Source organism: Octopus sinensis, linkage group LG2 (genome assembly GCF_006345805.1).
Source record: "Octopus sinensis linkage group LG2, ASM634580v1, whole genome shotgun sequence".
Taxonomy (NCBI): domain Eukaryota; kingdom Metazoa; phylum Mollusca; class Cephalopoda; order Octopoda; family Octopodidae; genus Octopus; species Octopus sinensis.
Window position 1 is genome coordinate 86,824,139 of NC_042998.1, and position 20,000 is coordinate 86,844,138.

General features: G+C 36.0%; 1 protein-coding gene across 1 annotated transcript in view; it reads left to right on the forward strand.

The window, feature by feature from the left end:
- The window catches only part of LOC115232681 (cadherin EGF LAG seven-pass G-type receptor 2-like), a 106,071-nt gene that overhangs the window by 14,188 nt on the left and 71,883 nt on the right, over nt 1-20,000 (forward strand). Inside the window, exons 4-6 of the mRNA XM_036500738.1 lie at nt 2,513-2,685; nt 3,910-3,942; nt 9,196-9,294. Coding sequence (XP_036356631.1) covers nt 2,513-2,685; nt 3,910-3,942; nt 9,196-9,294 — 305 coding nt within the window. The remainder of the gene's footprint in view (nt 1-2,512; nt 2,686-3,909; nt 3,943-9,195; nt 9,295-20,000) is intronic.

The following is a 20,000-nucleotide window of genomic DNA, read 5'->3' on the forward strand; positions in this document are numbered from 1 at the left end:
GTCTATACAAATGTATTTAAGGCACAGGGTTTAGCCATTTGACTGCAGTTGTAAATTGTAAAATGTAACTGTCACCACTACTACATGAACCTGAAGATTGCATAGGTTAATGCATGAAAGTACTAGTTCAATCAGAATCGACATTTAATATTCTATTATTTCATTATATTATCTTATATTATATTGTTATGGTTCAACTTAAGGACAGAGCTGGCGACCTACTTTGCTGGCTTGGAGACTGAAAGTCTACAATACAAAGTTAAAGTCCTTTGTTTTAGAAAGAGTAATGAGCTTTTAGGGGACCTTTGGCCTTGTGCCGGTCAGGGAGAGTTCGCTGTAAACACCCCTTAAAAGGGAGGAAGTTTGAGCTGTAAAGGCAGTCGGCATTTGGGATTCAAGGCAAGCATTTGGCAGTTTGGATTTAGCAGTTGGCAGTTCTGCTGGTGACAGTGTACTGAGAGATGACAGGAAGACAGTCATGAGAGAGTGAACAGTTGAGATTGTACAGCGAGTTAGTAATGGTTTGTTCTGCTGTGACAGAGAGAGATATACAGAGGATTAGGCAGCTGATAGAGAGGGACTACAATGTGAGGCATTGGCTGATGTAACAGTATGTGTTAATTGTATGTTTTGATATGTGAAGAAAAAGAAGGAAAAAGAATCGATGTATTGAAATGTAAAAGAAATGAACATTGTTTATCTTGTTGATGTGTTATAAAGGCTGGAAAAGAAATGAGACAGTAAAAAGAACAATGTGAATTGTATTGATATGTGTTACAGAACTGTTAAAGAAAGAGAGAGACTCTGTTGTAGTCTTTAATGAACATTGAACTGTATATGTTAATGTGAAGTGTACGTTAATTGAACATTGATTTGTAACGTGAACTTATTTGTCTATGAACATTGTATATGCCTTTAATGTGATTTGAAACAGAACTGTTGTCTCCGGACTGTATATTGCATCTGCATGCTGTTGATTCTGTTGCTTGTACTTCTTTGATGTACCTGATATGTATCTTGATGTATTTTATGGAACAATTATAAACTGTCGTTAAATGTAAGCCGATTGCCTTGCCCTCTTTGTGTTGCCTCTGTGTCTCTTCCTGCTGCTGCTGTTGTTGTTGTTGTCTCTCTCCTCTCTGAGTTCCGTGGCGAACTTTCGCCGATCGGGCGAGCCTGGTCAATTGTCGTCGCTCGACTTGTTGGATCTCGGGTTCGAGTGATACGAGCGACGGCAGGTGGGATTCCGTAGCAGCTTTTGGAGGTCCCGTAACAATATTATTATAAGATTGTAAACAAAATGTGAAAATCAGACAAGGTTGGAATTTCTTTGAGTAACATATATATATCTCAGTTCAACATCAAGATCATATGTTAGATTATTTCATCTGTAATATACTGTCATCCTGTCAAAGGAAAAATTTATTTCTTGTTTGCTAATACCATAAAATCTGAAGCTAGAAATTATTATTAAAGTTAGATGTAGCTTATTGCTAGTTCAGTCATGTAGAAGTAATATACCCATACATAAAAGGGAAAATAAAATACTAAATATCAAACCAGTTGCACAATAGAAAAGTATCAAATGAGGCATGGTAGTTGAATATTTTTCATCTAAATCTGTCACATGCATAACTTGTTTTTTTTAATGTCAACTGAAATGAAGGTCGTTGAAAATCAGTCATAATAATATTCGAAACAAAAGGCTTTAAATGTCTATGAGTTGTACTAGAATCAATAGCACAATAAACTGAAACCTTCAAAAATGACTAAAGCAGAACGAAAATACTCAGTGTACACATTGTGATCTTGGCTCAGTGTAATTCAGAAAACATTATTTTTTGGTAATTTAAGAAATGACTAATAAAAATGCAGTTAGCCAAAATACATGCTAATGTTTAATGTTTTTGATTCATAGTAGTCAAAATAGTTTATAATCTTTAATCAATTAGAGAAGCACAGTGACTGTGCTGTGGGGTTAACATCCTGGACTAATGACTGCTTGTATATGATTTCAAAGTCTTCCTACTGGAACAATTTTCTTATTTCCTTAAACATTTGCTTGTCCTATGAATCACATGACAAACACAGGACATATTTTCCTATAGCCCATACATCATATTTTATACATATCCCCAATTTTTTCATTCACTAGAGTAGCTTGGGACTTTGGAAAAGAAAGTTTTATATTACTCAGAATATATGAAGCAAAGATTAACTAAAAGTCTGAAAACATTCGTAGACATTTAGGACAAACTTATACAAATGCTTTTGACAGGTAAAGGGTTAAGCAAGACACAAAGTGTGTCTTGTTCCAGTTTGCTTGACTGGTAAAATCATTCTAGTAAGGGCATCCAGTTACAAAAAGAAATGTTTTCAATAAATGCCATCTTATCTTTTCTAGTATGCAAAAATTGATTATAAAACAGTAAAAATGAAAGAAAAACAAAATGCTGAGTATACCATAAATTAAATGCTATCATTTTTACTCATAGTAAATTTTCTTTTTCAGGCACTCTTGTTGCAACTGTTGAAGTGACTGGAAGCAATTTCCCTAAATTAACTTTAGTGGGAGATATACTGAACTATTTAAAAGTAGTAGATAATCTTTCTTGTACTAATACTGCATCATGTAACAAGTTTGATTTGGTTACCATAAAAGAAATTGACAGAGAAAAAGTTCCGGTATGTACAAAACTTCTTGAAATAATTTCCACATGCTGACATTAATAAATAATGAAAATGAAATAAAATGAATAAAAAACAAAACAGCATTGTTGATAAGGGCATTTTCATTTATCTTTATTTATAAAACTTGTAGTCACTCAGTTGAAAATGGGATGAGACATAAAATGATAAAAAGTTCATTGGTTAATTGAGAATATAGGCCCATTTGAGAGCACACTGTCTGAGAGTGGTGGTAGACTAAAGTAAACACAGAAGGTTTTGCACTGGTGACTATAAATGAGATGGGGAGGAAAGAGAATTTTGTACAAAATTTAGTCATGTCGACTGAAAAGTGTCAGATATGAGAATTCTTGGACATTAGTATAGATTTTCTTGATAACAAATGAGAAATCTCAGGTGCAATTTCGAAAGTGGAATATCTTGCAGATTGTATGAAGTCACAAGTGAAAATCAAGTGTGAAGATTTCAGCTTTCCCTTGAATTGAGTTACAGTTTGAATAATTGCAGCAACAGCCTGGACCTTGCTAAAAGCATCTAAATATCTAGAAACTGGTTTAAAATCGAGCAACATGTTATGTTTACTATTTCAAAGGTAGACTGTGTGTTTATCATGATACCAGTGATAGAGGGATAATTACCAGTTGAGCATTTGGGTTGATGTAATCGGTTAGCCACCTTTCCCCTACAATTTCAGGGCTTGTGTCTACAGTAGAAAGAATTATGTATGATACTGGTATATGCATTATTTCTTTGTGACTTTTATTGAGAATTTTGATTATATTTACAGAGGAGTTTTCATTTGTTTTACCCTTACTAAAGTATTGTTTGATAATTGCAAAAAGTATGGTAGGAAGATGAATAAAGTTAATGTTTTGTTGGAATATTTGAAAATGTGAGGTTGAGGAGATAAAAACAAGCAGAGAAGGAGTGCTTAAAGGAAGCATATCTGAAAAGGAAGGATTTCAAAATCTATTTTGTTTGAAGTATAGGGTAGGTTAAGTTGGATGAGGTACTTTTAGCCAACTTGGTAAGAATCAGAGACAGTGTGATATTATTAACAATGACAGAGAGAATACAACTTGATAATTGGGAGAAGAGTATTGTTGAATTAAGGTTTTGCTTATATTTTGCCTGTATCAGATATATGTACTATTATTTATGTATTTATAATAAAACATTAATTTCTTGAATAAGAACATAATTCTTTGTATTATTTTGCAGATCTCATATATTACATTTATTCCTAAGTTCACGGTAAGAATATATACTTCTAATACATAACTTTTTATGATTGGCTTAGTTGACACATAAATTGAAAGCTGAATTCCTTATATTTAATTCCAAATGTATGTATATCTTTATATATAAAACTGAAGTTGTGTGAGTGTCTGTCTCCTACGATTTAGATTCTTAACTACTCCCACATTTTGCGATGCAGTTTAACCAAAAGCAGGTATCTTATAGTCGTGATTCATATCGAGCCCTTCTGGGTATTAGCGCGCGTCTACGATGAGTCTACGATTTAAAAAAAAATTTACCATCATTTTTTCCCATTTTTAATACCTTTTTTTGCTATTATATAAGGGAAGTAACTCTCTAAAAATGCTTATATAGTTATTTCCCTTACAAATCCGAGCAACGCCGGGCGATACTGCTAGTCTTTAATATAATCAGAAAATAATGGGAGAATATGTGATTGTAACTTCATTTAAATTGAAAGAAACTCAATTAGGAATCTGGTCTCATATTTTCTCCTTTAAAATTTTAGAAACCTTAAGTTATTTGAAAACTATCATAAATGTATCAGCAGAAAAACCACCTAGTGAGCAGTTTTCTGCTAGCCATTATGATAATGATATGCTTTTCGTTTGTGTGTTCATTCATTTTTATAACTGTTTTTCCATGCTGGTGTGCATAAGGTAAACTGGTTATTGAAGCAATATCTTTTCGCTGAATGTTTTGCCTGATTCTAATTCTTACACATTTTTCAAAGAATCTCATATTTCACATGACTTTGAAGGCATGAAGCGAATAGAGAAATGCCAACAAGAATACTGCTTGGATGTTGTGACTTTCAGTTAAGCAAGTGCAGATGTAAATAAACTGAGACACACACACACACACACACACACACATGTGCATGCATGTATACACTCACACACACATTCATGCACATGACTGGTTTCTTTCAGTTTCTTATTACTGAATCCACTCCCAAAATTTTGATTGGCTCAGGGTGATAGTAGAAGACATGTGCCCAAGGTATCATGCAAAACTACTCAGTTAGGAAGTTGACTTCTGAACTGCTTGGCTATGTTTGCCCAATATATATATACTATCTGTGACTAAGTTTGAAGGTTGAAGTTTGAACTACGTAGTTGTTTCAGATGCTGCTCTTCAGTATCCTACATTAGTATTTCTTCATAATTTGCAAGACTGATGGATGATGGATGTAACATAAACCTAATACTATAGGTCACCAATTTTTAGTGAGGAATGTCACTGAAGCAAAAGAGTTCTATGTTTCAAGAAGTTCATAATAATTTATTTTTACATTTTTAATGAACACTAAACAAAGTGCATATGAAGAAATATTTTCCTGTTGTGAATGTTAATGAACATCAACTATTTGTTGAAGAATGTGTGTGTAGCAAGACATGATTTAATCTGGCAAAACCTACGATATAATTTAAATTGGGTATTTCACCGACTGTAGGATGAATACAGATAAACACCAGAAAAGGATGCATAGTGTTGAATAAGAACAATGTTAAAGAAGCATAGCTGAATTATAATAAAGACACTAGGACTGTCAAAATTGACAAAACTTTAAGCTGATTATAAGAACTGTAATAACATTTCAGCAGGAATACTAAAAGTACAGACAGAGCTGTCTACTTTGCCAAAGTTTCCAAATTAGTTATAAACAGTGAACAAGACTTCAGCTGATATATTGTGAGTGCTGCTAGGTTGGGCTAATCAGCCAAGTTTCCAAACAGGTTATAAAAATGGGTAAAACAAAACAGGTATATTGTAAAAGCCACTAAGGTTGTTAGGCAAGTTAAAATTGATAAATCAGTGACTACATCTTGTTGACTTGAAGTATCAATAGCAATGAGGTGTTTTCATCTTGCTGGTCCAACAGCAATGTACAGTTGAGCAGTAGTTGCCACATATATCCTTCCACAATCAGAAGTAAATTGATGAAATTGACAAAGCACAACTGTGCTATGTTGCCACAACAAAATAATGCCAACGTGTCTCACTACATAGTTATGGAAATAGCTCAATTAGAAACAAATTGAGATTAGATAAGACACAGTTCAGTTTTGTGCCAGGGAAAAGTATTATGGATAATTTGTTCCTAATGAGACACTTGCAAGAGAAAGCTTAACTAAAAAAAGTAAGCCACTGTACTGTCATCAACATAGAGAAAAAGTTTCTTGCTCTGTAATCAGATGACCACTAAGAAAGCTAGGTGAATGGCTTGGAAGATCCATACTAACTATGTAAAGAAATGCTGTCAGTAAGGTAAAAGTTAGCACTTTGTAGAGTTATGTATATATATATAAATATATATATATATATATATATATATATATTGGAAGGTTTGGAGATGATGTACAGGTATTATATATTAGAAGAAATGAGGTAATCAGAAGATCGGATGGTTCATATTTACAGATATTTATTTATATATTACATTTTTTACATATATATATCATATCATTCAGATCATATCATTCAGATCATTAGTGCTTTCCCCCATTCTAGTGGGGTTTTCAAATCAAAATAATCCCTTTGTGGGGAATTTTAATCATTTTATAGAGTTTCATAGTGGTGGGGAGGAACAAGACAGCACAAGAGGGTGAAGTGGATGAGGAGGAAATGAGAGAGAGAACATGTGTGTATGTGTATGTGTGTGTGTGTGAGTGTGTGTGCGTTTGTAACTGAGGCTAAAGAGAAAGAGGGAAGGGAGAGGGAAGAAGAAGAAGGATTTCCTTTGGCCTGCTGGATCCCCCAGGGAGCTCTAAGAATTTAGCTTTTTGTCCATTCTAGTGTCACTGAGTGTGTGTTGGTGGATAGGTTTCTTTTTTTCTAATATTTCATGTGTAAGCATGTATATATATATATATATATATAGTGACATTGAAGGACGCATCTTTCGATTTACAATCTAATATAGTAGAACATTTAGTATATGTCTGTATGTGTATATATATATGTGTGTATTTGTATATATATATATTGCCTGTTATATACATTATATTATTATTTTTATAATTTACTTCCATCTTTACTTTTTAATTGTCACTTTAATTTTAACTTTCCTATGATATACAATTTTCAAGATGGTGTAATTTGGTTGTTCATTTTGAACCGATAAAAGGTTTCTTTTCAAATATTTCATGTATAAGTCTGTGTATATATATGTAGTGGTATAAATATCAACACACAAAAAAATTTTTTTTTCTTCTCCTCTTCCTCCCATATTTTTATTTTTATTTTTATTTTTATTTCCCTTTTCTCTTTTTGTCTCTCTCTCCTTCTCCAAACACACAGACACACACACACACACACACACACACACACACACACACACACACACACACACACACGGACACACAGAGACACACACACATACACCTCCACAAAACAATCATACAAAGTAGAAGAGTTCTTAGACCCCAAATGGCATTTGACCATCCTCAAAATCATAAAAGGTGTAATTTATGGCCTGCCTACCCACCAACACACACTCAGTGACACTAGAATGGACAAAAAGCTAAAATTCTTAGAACTCCCTTGGGGGTCCAGCAGGCCAAAGGAAATCCTTCTTCTTTCCTCTCCCTTCCCCTCTTTCTCTTTAGCCTCAGATACAAACGCACACACACACACACACTCACACACATACACATACACACATGTTCTCTCTCTCATTTCCTCCTCATCCACTTCACCCTCTTGTGCTGTCTTGTTCCTCCCCACCACTATGAAACTCTATAAAATGATTAAAATTCCCTACAAAGGGTTTATTTTGATTTGAAAACCCCACTAGAATGGGAGAAAGCACTAATGATCTGAATGATATGATCTGAATGATATGATATATATATGTAAAAATGTAATATATAAATAAATATCTGTAAATATGAACCATCCGATCTTCTGATTACCTCATTTCTTCTAATATATATATATATATATATATATATATATATATATATATGTAGGTCCCGGGTTGATCCGGGGTTAACCACAGTAAGTAAGGTACTCAATACATAGCAGAGTAAAATTAATTTATTATATAGAAGGAGCTTCTACAGGACTAGTACTGTTTCATTCAAGAGAAATCTTCAGGAAGCAGGGCTTCCTGAAGATTTCTCTTGAATGAAACAGTACTAGTCCTGTAGAGCTCCTTCTATATAATAAATATATATATATATATATATCATCATCATCATCATCATCATCATCTTCACATTTCTTCGAGCTGTGCAAATAATACTGAACTGAGTTGGTGCTTCAATTTAAGTACCTAATTCAACTGAATCTCAACATTTATATATATATATATATATATATATATATATATATATATATATATATATATATATATATATATATATATATATTATATATATATATTCTTTTCATCTCACTGTTGCCATTGTTTTTAATCGAAATCATTTGTTTACATCTTTCTGGAAAATTATGACCAGCTTTGTTAGAAAACTATTGTTCTTTTTTTAATTTCTGTTCTGTTGTTGCTTGTAGATTTTTAAACACTAATTTCTGAACTTGAGTATACCATTGAAAAATAGAGTGGAGCATAGCCATCCATTTCTCCTTTCTTTCAATGCCTCCTTGGATCTTTCTACTCCTGCAGGGGGTTGGTACTGCATAGTTTGGGAACCACTGGTTTAACCAATACATTAAACAAGCATTCAGTTAGTGAAATAATTAGATATTTAACCAATTGACTAAGAATAAAGAAGTGGAATTAAACCTGTGCATATGTTGTTCTTATTTGTGTATTGACTCTCCCAAGATACAACTAAATATATATTGAGAAGTAATATTTGTTGCCACTTCAACATGACTTTTTCTGTATGAACTGGTGTTACTACCAATTTTAACCCCAAGAGGAAGCATCCTTCATACAGAACAGCCATGTTGAAGTGGTGACAAACATTACTTCTCAGTACAGTTACTACTTTCATGTCTTATAGAGATTTTCTAATTAGATATTTTGCTTGTGAAATATATATTATTCAAATTCAATTTGTAAATTTGTCTTATTCACTGTTCTATCAGCAGCAATGATAAAATAAGAATCAACAATTTATTTTGTAATGAGTTCATACAAATGATTGCAAAAGTGTTGAGTCATCCTATGTAATGCTTTTTTGTGATGTAAAAGCAGTTTTGCAATGTAAAAGTAGAACTCATGTCTTTGAAATTTTATGGAATTATAACATTTGAATATCTGTTTTTTAAATTCAGGATGGCTCAGAAGGTAATATATGTAACTTTATAATTATTGATGAGAATGACAATCATCCAGTTTTCGGGAGTCAACGATATAAAGCAACAATACCAGAGGTAAGAATTTGACATTTTCTTTCAAAAGATTCTCTCTCATTCTTTCTCCCTCTCCCGCACTCTTTCTAATGCTTCATGGAAGTGAAGTATTGAACATGACTGCAGAAGGCATAAGAATACTTGAAAGAAATGAGATGCATATGCATGCTCTACTGGATGTGTCAGATCAATGTACATGTATGACAAAGTGCAAATGTGCTGAGAGAAGAATTGGGCCTTTTGAGTGGGATGACTTACTTGACCTGAAGAAAATTCTAACTGGATCCCAACTGCAAGGTTATGCACTGTTTATCTTGTCATGTTGCACACATATGGTTATGATACATACTCCTAGTGTACTCTTGTCAAACAGGTAGTCATAATAGGTATAGTTGGCTTTGTACATTTTATCTCACTGTCACTTAGATAGTATGCACTGCTCTCCCATTCAATAATAATAATAATAATAATAATAATAATAATAATAAGGTAAAGGGTTATATTAGGAGTATTAGAATCTGATAGAGTACTAACAACAGAAATGGAAGCGAAAATTGAGAAGGAGTACAATAGAAGGGTGAGGAAGCTAAGGAACTGAAAACGAAATGGTCTGAATCTAGAGAAAGCTGTAAATACTTGGGCAATATCATTACTTGGATATTCAGCAGCTTTTGTAGATTGGACAAAATCTGAATTAGCAAAGTAAAATGTGTTTAAACAATTGGTTGGTGAGTGGGGACAAAAATTTCTGCATGGCAAATATGTGACCTGTTATGAACAAGCTGATGTAGACCAGAAGCACACGCATCAGTGGTTATGGCACTCAGGGCTAAATGCAGAGAGCGAAAGCTTTATCCTGGCTGCTCAAGATCAAAGCTTATTGACCCAGAATTTCCAAGCCAATGTGATGAAAAATAGAATAGACCCAAGTGCCAATACTGTAATGAAATAGTGGCGTTATCAAAACAAAACTGAACCTGTAACTGAGGGAGAAAATGTAACGATTCTTTGGGACTTTCCAGTACATACAGACCAGACATCAAAGCTATAAACCATATATTGTTGTTATTGATTGACATGTGCATGCACTGTAACCATAAGATCTTGGCATAAGAATTTGATAAGCTCAGAAAATATAAAGATTTGCTAATCGAAATTGAAAAGGTGAGACATCTCAAGATGGTTACAACACCAGTGATTGTAAGAGCACTTAGAATGATCAAAAAAGGAACTGAAAATTATTTTGAGGATGATTCCTGGCTTATCATCCATGAAGGAAGTGCAAAAGATTGTCTTAATGTACTGAGAAGAGCATGGTCACTGTTAATTTTCTTTCCTTTTCCCCCCTTACTTTCTTTGATTACCTTTTTTTCATTTTTTCTGTCTATCTTCCTCTTATTCTTTATCACATGATTTTGTAAATAAACAATCTGGTGTCTTTATTTTAAGGGCCTACAAATGTATGTAGTGAGTCTCTTTACCCTAGGTGTCAGAAAGACACTCAGCAAGAAACAAACAAAATCAAAAGAAGTTAATAGTAATAATAATAATAATGATAATAATAATAATAATAATAATAATAATAATAATAAATGCCCTGATGCAGTACCAGGCAGTGGCTCTCATGGCTTCTGATCTTAACTGATTGGAAGTGTTATCATGTACATTGTTTTGTCTTGGTATAAAAGATGGGCTACAGCAAATATTCTGCTCAATACCACAGATTTGCTTGTCAGTTGTTTGACCTTAACCAGTTGAGCATGTCCCTTAGTGGCTGACGATATGTGCATCTCTGATCACGAGCAGAAGTAGTGGGGGAGCATCATAGCCATGTGTTGAGAGGGATTCTTTGGGGTTTGAATAGTTCACCTCTGGAAACATGGGTGGTTCTTTCAACATCCTTAAGCAACCCTTATTCAGGGACCGTTTGAGCGGGATGGGCTACTCAACCTGAAGAAAATTCTAACTGGGCCCCACCTGCAAGGTCATGTGCTGTTTATCTTGATATGAGATCACCATGTCGCGCACATATGGTTGTGATGCATGTGCCTGGTGTACCTTTATCAGACGGGTAGTCATGATGGGTATATTGGGCTTCGTATATTTTACCCCAGTGTCACTTTGATGGCATGAACTGCTCTCTCACTCAATAATAATAATAATAATAATAATAATAATAATAATAATAATGATGATGATGATGATGATGGTAGTGGTAGAGAATTGCTACCAAAGCTCTCAAACAGTATAAAAACTAACAACATAATCATGATATTTAATGTTGCTCTTAGACAGATCATAAGAAATGAGAGAAATGACTTTACAACCTTAAATAACCTCATCTCTTCCACTGCTAAAGTTGTAACTGCTCGATTAAGTATCGAGATGACATAGAAAAGGACCAACCATGTCACTAGACCTTCTGAGTGGAAAGTAGCAATACAAAAAAGAGAAAAGGACAAGAATGAAATTCAAAGATTGAAGAAAAGCCTTTGCAAGGTCAATTTTGGAGAGCCACTGAAGATATATGTGGAACAAAATCCTAGGCTTGGCTAAAAAACATAGGGCAATAAAAAAAGAAACAGAAAACCTAATTGTAGGTGATAGAAGCAAAGAATTTGAGGTAAAATGTACATGGGAAGAATGTATCAGAAAATTGTAGAATCTGTGACAAGACAGTGGCATGCATTGTTGCAGAATGTTCTGGATGAACTTGCTAACGGAGTAAACAAGCTAGAAAAATTAAGCAAAAATATAAAATCAAAGATTTTATAAACCTCCCTAGGAACTAGTGAAACAACCAAGGAGCTAGTGAAACAATGAATACAACTGAAAGCCCAATGACTCAGAAGGCATGACAAAAGAATCAAATTTTATTGACAGAACAAAGTATTCAAGACGGATGCAAAGAAATTTTATAGGGAAACTGGCAGATTAAGACAGAAGTAAAGGAGCCACCTAAGACTAAGGAAATGGCAGAGTTCTGGAAGAAGATATGTTGAAGTGCATAAATGAGAGGCAACAATAATAGAAGAGCTAAGATGTGTTCTTAAAAAGTCTCAAAAATGGAAAACCCCAGGACTAAATCAGATCCCTAACTTCTGGCTGAATTGTTTGACAGAAATACACCAAACTTTCACTGCATCCCTCACTGATGTCATCCAGAACCCAGAGCAAATACCAGCCTGGTTGACTGAAGGAATAACATGCCTTCTACCAAAAACTGAAGACACAAAAATCCAAACAACTACCAACCAATAACATGTCTCAGCATCACCTACAAGATTCTCACATCCATATTTACTGAAAGAATATACACTTTCCTGGAACAGAACTCTATTCTTCCACAAGCTCAAAAAGGTTGCAAAAAGAATTCTTATGGATGCAAAGATCAATTACTCATAAATAAAATGATTGTAGAAAATTGCTGGAGCAACAAAAAGAACCTGAGTATGGCATGGATACACAACAGGATGGCATTTGATAGTGTGCCACGTAATTGGCTACTCAAGGCCCTTGAGATATACAAGATCTCTCCTGTCATCTCCAAATTCTTACAAGGTAGCATGGCTAAGTGTAATACACGTCTCCTAAACCATAGTAATGGGATGAACCAATCTAACACCAACATCAAACGAGACATCTTTCAAGGTGACTCCTTCTCCCCATAACTCTTTTGCATGGTTCTAACCCCAGTCTTAAACTGAGTAATACCAGGTATGGGTTCAAAATGTATAATACTATAGTAAATTATCTGTTTTATATGGATGATCTGAAGCTAGATCATGAATAGCTAGTAGGGCTGTTAAGAACTGTTAAAAAGTTTAACAATGACATCAGGATGGATTTTGGCCTTGATAAGTGTGATAAAGCAACTTTGGTAAGAGGCAAGCTCAAGCAAACAGCTTCTATTAAATTAGATACTGACACTACCATCAATGAGCTTGATTCACAAGAAAGCTATAAAGACCTGGGGATAAATGAAGGAGATGGTATACAACATGCTGCTATGAAGGAAAAAATATGAAAGGAGTATTACATAAGAATACAACTCAAACTACAAACTGAACTCAACTCCAAAAATCGCATCAAAGCCATGACACTTCCAATAGTCCAATACAGTTTTAACATCATTAATTACAGAGCCCCAATGACTGGACAGGAAGACAGGAAAACTACTAACTAATAAAAACATGCACCACCCAAGAGCAGATGTTGATTGTTTGTACCTACCTAGAAGTATTGAGGGAAGAGGAATGATGCCAGTAAGACCTCCACAATAGCAATGAACAAGTACTTATCTGGTACAGAGGACTGGATGCTGTAGCTTGTGTGCAAACATGAAAGCAGCACAAAAATCACATTCTGTTGTCAAGGAAGCTTGAAAATTCACAAGGGAATGTGGCATTAACCCTGAATTAGATGAAGAACTTGAAACCAATGCCACAAAGAAAGCAAAACAGATCAAATAGACTGCTAAAAAAAGACAGGCAGAAACAAACTGAAGAGCACTGGAGCCAGAAGCCTCCACATGAATAGCATATACTTTGAAGCCTAAATGTTGATGTAGACCAAGTAGCAACCCATTGGTGGCTGAGAAGCTCAGGACTGAAAGCAAAGACTGAAGGTTTCATATTGGTGGCACAAGATGAAAGCTTGCTAACTACCAGGCTAATGTTCTTCAAAACGGTTCTGACCTTAAATGCAGATTCTGCAATGCATTTGATGAAAAAATAAACCATCTTGTCTCAGGATGTCCTGTGCTGACACCAAAATGAATACAAAAATCACCATGATAGGGTAGGACAGTATTTACATTGGAAAATATATAACCACTACAAAATCAGCACTCCTACTTAGTGGTATGAACATCAGCTTGAGCAAGTTGTTGAAGGTAAAAATGTCACTATCCTCTGGATGACCAGACATAGTCATTAAAGACAGCGAAGAAAATACTTGTAGCCAAATAGATGTTCCTACTGATGAAAATATATCTATAAGAGAATTTGACAAATTAAGTAAATATAAGGACCTGGAAATTGAAATACATAAGATGTGGCATCTTAAAGCAAGAACTGTTCTTGTTATTGTGGGTGCCTAAGGTATGATAAGAAAGAGATGTCAGAAACATCTAGATAATATCCCAGGAAAACCATGTCTCAGAGAAATCCAAAAGATTGTGCTGACAAGTACTGCCCACATCCTTAGAAAAACCCTATCAATTTAAATGTATGTGCTGTATTACATGAAGATAATTTGCTACTGCTCCTGCCACTTCCCCTCCCCAAGCTTTCAGTCATACTATAATACCTCTTATCCTTCACTTGCCCTAGGATGCTGGGTGTGTCTTGGAAAGAGATTGTAACAAACCTGCAGATAAAAAGTAAATAATAATAATAATAATGATAATAATAATGTACCTTTATCAGACGGGTAGTCATGATGGGTATATTGGGCTTCGTATATTTTACCCCAGTGTCACTTTGATGGCATGAACTGCTCTCTCACTCAATAATAATAATAATAATAATAATAATAATAATAATAATAATAATAATAAAGAAGCTTCATTCTATCATAAAGGAAAGCAAAAAATTTGCTATTGATCTCGTGCAGGATACCCAAACTGAACAACCCGAGGGAAGTACGGCAACTATTGTTGCAAAGAAGGTGAAAATGATGGCAATGAAAAAAGCGCATGAGCAATTGGCTGATAGGTGGGAGGAGAAACCTCTGCACGGCAAATATGTGACCCGCAGCAAACAAGCTGATGTTGACCAGAAGCAAACCCATCAGTGGCTACGGAGCTCAGGGCTAAAAGCAGAGAGCGAAGGTTTCATCCTGGCTGCTCAAGATCAAAGCCTATTAACCCGGAACTACCAGGCCAATGTGATGAAAAATGGAGCAGACCCAAAATGCCGATTCTGCAACGACATGATTGAAACAGTGGACCACCTAATCTCTGGATGTAAAGTCTTAGCACCAGTGGAGTATAAATTAAGACATGACAGAGTTGGCCAATATCTCCACTGGCTAATAAGTCGGCATTACAATATCAAAACTGCCGACAAGTGGTATAATCACCACCCTGAGGCTGTAACTGAAGGAGAAAATGTAACCATTCTGTGGGACTTTCCAGTACATACAGACCGAACCATCAAGGCCAATAAACCAGATATTGTTGCGAAAGACCAAAACAATAAAGTTTGCTTATTGATCGACATGAGCATCCCCTGTGATCATAATATCTCAGCGAAAGAGTTTGACAAGCTCAGAAAATATAAAGACCTACTCATTGAAATTGAGAAAATGTGGCATCTCAAGGCGGTTACAATACCAGTGATCGTAGGAGCACTAGGAATGATCAAGAAGGGAACCAAAAATTATATGAGAATGATCCCTGGCTTACCATCCCTGCAAGAAGTGCAAAAGATTGTCTTAACTGGTACATCACACGTATTGAGAAGAGCATTGTCGATGTGAGAACTGTTGCTGCTCATGTATTTTAATTTAACTTAAAAAAAAAAAAAAAAAAATGAACGACCTACTGAGTTTGGTTTAATGGCCTACCAATGTATACTATGAGTTTCTTAGCCCTAGGAGTCGGGAAGACACTCGGCAAGAAATGGAAGCAAATTTGAAAGAAGAAAAAATAATAATAATAATAATAATAATATTAATAACTACCCTGATGCAGCACCAGGCAGTGGTCCTTATGGCTTTTGATCTTAACTGATTGGAAGTATTATCACGTACATTGTTTTGTCTTAGTATAAAAGATGGGCTACAGCAAATATTCTGCTCAATACCACAGATTTGCTTGTGAGTTGTTTGACCATAACCAGTTGATGGCTGATGATATGTGCATCTCTGATCACTAGAAGAAGTATTGGGGAGCATCATAACCATGAGTTGAGAGGAATTCTTTGGGGTTTGAATAAGTCACCTCTGGAAACATGGGTGTTTCTTTTAACATACTTAATAAACTTTAATCAGGGATCTTTTGAGTGGGATGGGCTACTTGACTTGAGGAAAATTTTAACTGGGCCCCACTTGTAAGGTTATGCATTGTTCCTTTGATATGATATCACCATATTGCACATGTATGGTTGTGATGCACACGTCTGGTGCACTTGTATCAGGTGGGTAGTCATGATAGGTATATTGGGCTTTGTATATTTTGCCTCAGTGTCACTCTCACTCTCTCACTCAATAATTATAAGGATGTTCCTGGGCTTGGCTAAAAGAAACAAAAAAGTTATGGAACAATGCTGAGAAACTACTAAAGAGAAAGAATAAGAAACAGATAGTCAAGTGTGGAATAGGAGAAAAGGACAAGAATGAAATTCAAAGATTGAAGAAAAGCCTTTGCAAGGTCAATTTTGGAGAGCCACTGAAGATATATGTGGAACAAAATCCTAGGCTTGGCTAAAAAACATAGGGCAATAAAAAAAGAAACAGAAAACCTAATTGTAGGTGATAGAAGCAAAGAATTTGAGGTAAAATGTACATGGGAAGAATGTATCAGAAAATTGTAGAATCTGTGACAAGACAGTGGCATGCATTGTTGCAGAATGTCCCCAGTTAGCACAGGAAGCATACAAGAAATGGAGGCATGGTGAATTTTTGCAGTGGAAGCTTTGCCTGAAATGATTTGAAGCTGGAAACATGGTATGAACATGGTATACAAAAGGAGTAGGGTTCAACAAACTTGTCGAAAACTCTCCATGACAGACAGTTTATAAGAACTGACACAAATACTTATTTGGAACTAAAAAAAAAAATATATCCAAATGACATTGAGCTCTTTAGGTTAAAGCCAGACAAAAGGAATTTGGGAAGGTCTTTCATTAATGATGATTTTTCTGACAAGGCAGCTGAATCAGCTGACCGTCTCAAAATTCAAGGTAATTGACCTTCTTCTATTTTGCTTCTCTGCTAAATATAGTCGTTTTCAGAGTGGAGTGTGTGAATGTATGTAACCACAATGTTTCATCCTGATCATATCTAGATAGAGTATTTGTTAGGTCAGAGGATAGGGATAGTGTAGGGTTGCCACAATACAAATTGGTCAGCTACACAGTCCACTAGTTTGTGATGATCTGCACAGTCCAGTTAGATAGGACTCATAGACAAGGACTCGTAACCAATGTCCAGCGACGTGAGGACCAAAGCACTGAAGTAGTCTGGATTGCAAGACAGTGTGTGAGAGAAAATTGTGATGTCACAGGAGAGAAATGTGTCCGCATGGATGATGGTGTACTTGCTTTTAATGATTCAGAAAAGAAAGAGGCTTGAAGGAGCCATTATGAAAGACTGCTGAAAGTGGAGAATGAATGGGAGGAGGAGAGCCTGCCAAATGTTGACCCAGTAGAGGAACCAGCTATCTGAATAGACAGCATCCCGGTAGATAAAACAATTAAGGATATGAAGCCAGGAAAAGCCCCCCGGCCCATCAGAAATCACTGCTGAGAAGCTTAAAACATTTGTAGGTGTGGGCTATGGCCTAGTCACTCATATCATAAACCAGGTAGTTCGTGATGGTAGCAGCACCATAGTCAACTGCTACAAAGGTAAAGGTGATGCTTCAGATAGAAATAACTACAGGGGTATCAAACTGCTGGATCAAGTGATGAAGGTCACGGAGAGTTTCATAGCCCAACTAATTAGGGAGAGAGTCTGCTTAGATAAGATGCAGTTTGGTTTTGTGCCAGATAGAAGCACCAATGATGCTATATTCCTGGTATATCAACTGCAGGAGAAATACCTAGCCAAAGATAAACCCCTATATTTGGCTTTTGTGGACTTGGAGAAAGCTTTTGACAAGGTCCCCCAATCCCTTATCTAGTGGGTGATGCAGAAACTGAGGATTGACGAATGGTGAATAAGGGCTGTACAGGCCCTATACTGAGATGCCGTTAGTAGGGTTAAGATTGGAAATGAGTATAGTGAAGAATTCCGGGTAGAAGTAGGGGTTCACCAAGGATCAGACCTCAGCCCCATCTTATTCATCATAGACTTCCAGGCAATAACAGAGGAATTCAAGGCAGGTTGCCCCTGTGAACTCCTCTGTGCTGATGACCTGGTCCTCATAGCAGAATCACTACCAGAACTAGAGAAGAAATTTCAAGTGTGGAAGCAAGGTTTAGAATCAAAAGGCCTTAGAGTCAATGGTAACACCACAGATGCTCAGAAAATAGTGTATCACATGCCAGAGGGAGAAACTAGAAGTAGTTGATAGTTTCCATTACCCAGGTGACCAAGTGTGTAGTGGGAGTGGATGCTCGGAGAGTGTTATCACTAGAATAAGAATAGCCTGGGCAAAGTTCAGAAAGCTTCTACCCTTACTGGTGACAAAGGGCCTCTTGCTCAGTGTGAAAGGTAGATTGTATGATGCATGTGTACGAACTGCCATGCTTCACGGCAGTGAAACATGGGCTGTGACTGCTGAAGATATGCGTAGGCTCAAAAGAAATGAAGCTAGCATGATCCACTGGATGTGTAATGTCAGTGTGCACACACGACAGATTGTAAGCGCCCTGAGAGAAATGTTAGACACAAGAAGCATCAGATGTGGCATGCAGAAGAGATGTTTGAGTTGGTATGGTCATGTACTACGGATGGATGAGGAGAGATGTGTGAATAAGTGCCACTCCCAAACGGTTGAAGGAATCCGGGGTAGAGGTGGACCCAGGAAGACATATGATGAGGTGGTGAAGCATGACCTTCGAACGTTGGGCCTCACAGAGGCAATGACAAAAGACCATGCCCTCTAGAGGCATGCTGTGACTGAGAAGACCTGACAAATAAAGTGAGTCCACAGCTGTAACCTACACCAGTATCGCATAACCAGCCCACTCAAAAGTACCTTGGATCGAAGGGCAACGTGCCGCACTTGAATAGACCTATTGAGTTGAGACCTATTGAGTCAAGTACATCAACATCAACAGCAATATCACAATCATATCAAATGGAAATTGTAGATGTGAGCCCTATGCTGGTAGCACGTAAAAAGCACCATCCGATTTTCGTCGATGTCAGCCCCTCTGGCTCCTGTGTTGGTGGCACATGAAAAGCACCCACTACTCTCTCGGAGTGGTTGGCTTTAGGAAGGGCATCAAGCTGTATAAACACTGCCAGATTAGATTGGGGCCTGGTGCAGCCTCCTGGCTTCCCAGACTCCAGTCGAACTGTCCAACCCATGCCAGCATGGAAAGCAGATGTTAAACAATGAGGATGATGGTGTTAAAATCTTACATTCAGAGATAAGGTGCATCACTGTTTCAATCTCGTCATTGTAGTATGGGCACATTGGGTCTATTCCCATTTTTCATCATATTGGGTTGGTAGTTACTTTGATCTTGAGCAGCCTGAAGAAAGCCTTTGCTCTCTGTGAAGGCTCTATCTTAGCTGTGAGTGTTTGTGTGTATATATATATATATTTGTTATTTATTTAAAGGACACAATACATAGATATACATATATATATATAAATCCATGTACGTGTGACTTTATGTCTGTGTTGTAACATTAAGTTTTCATACACTCTACCCCAATGAATCAATAAAGCTGTGCGAAAACTTAATGTCACAACACAGACAAACAAACATGCGCACGCATACACACACATGTATGTATATATACTGAATATATATATATATATATATATATATATATATTTATAAAAAGTATAGGTGTCATACAACGAAAAAATAAAAACGAAAATA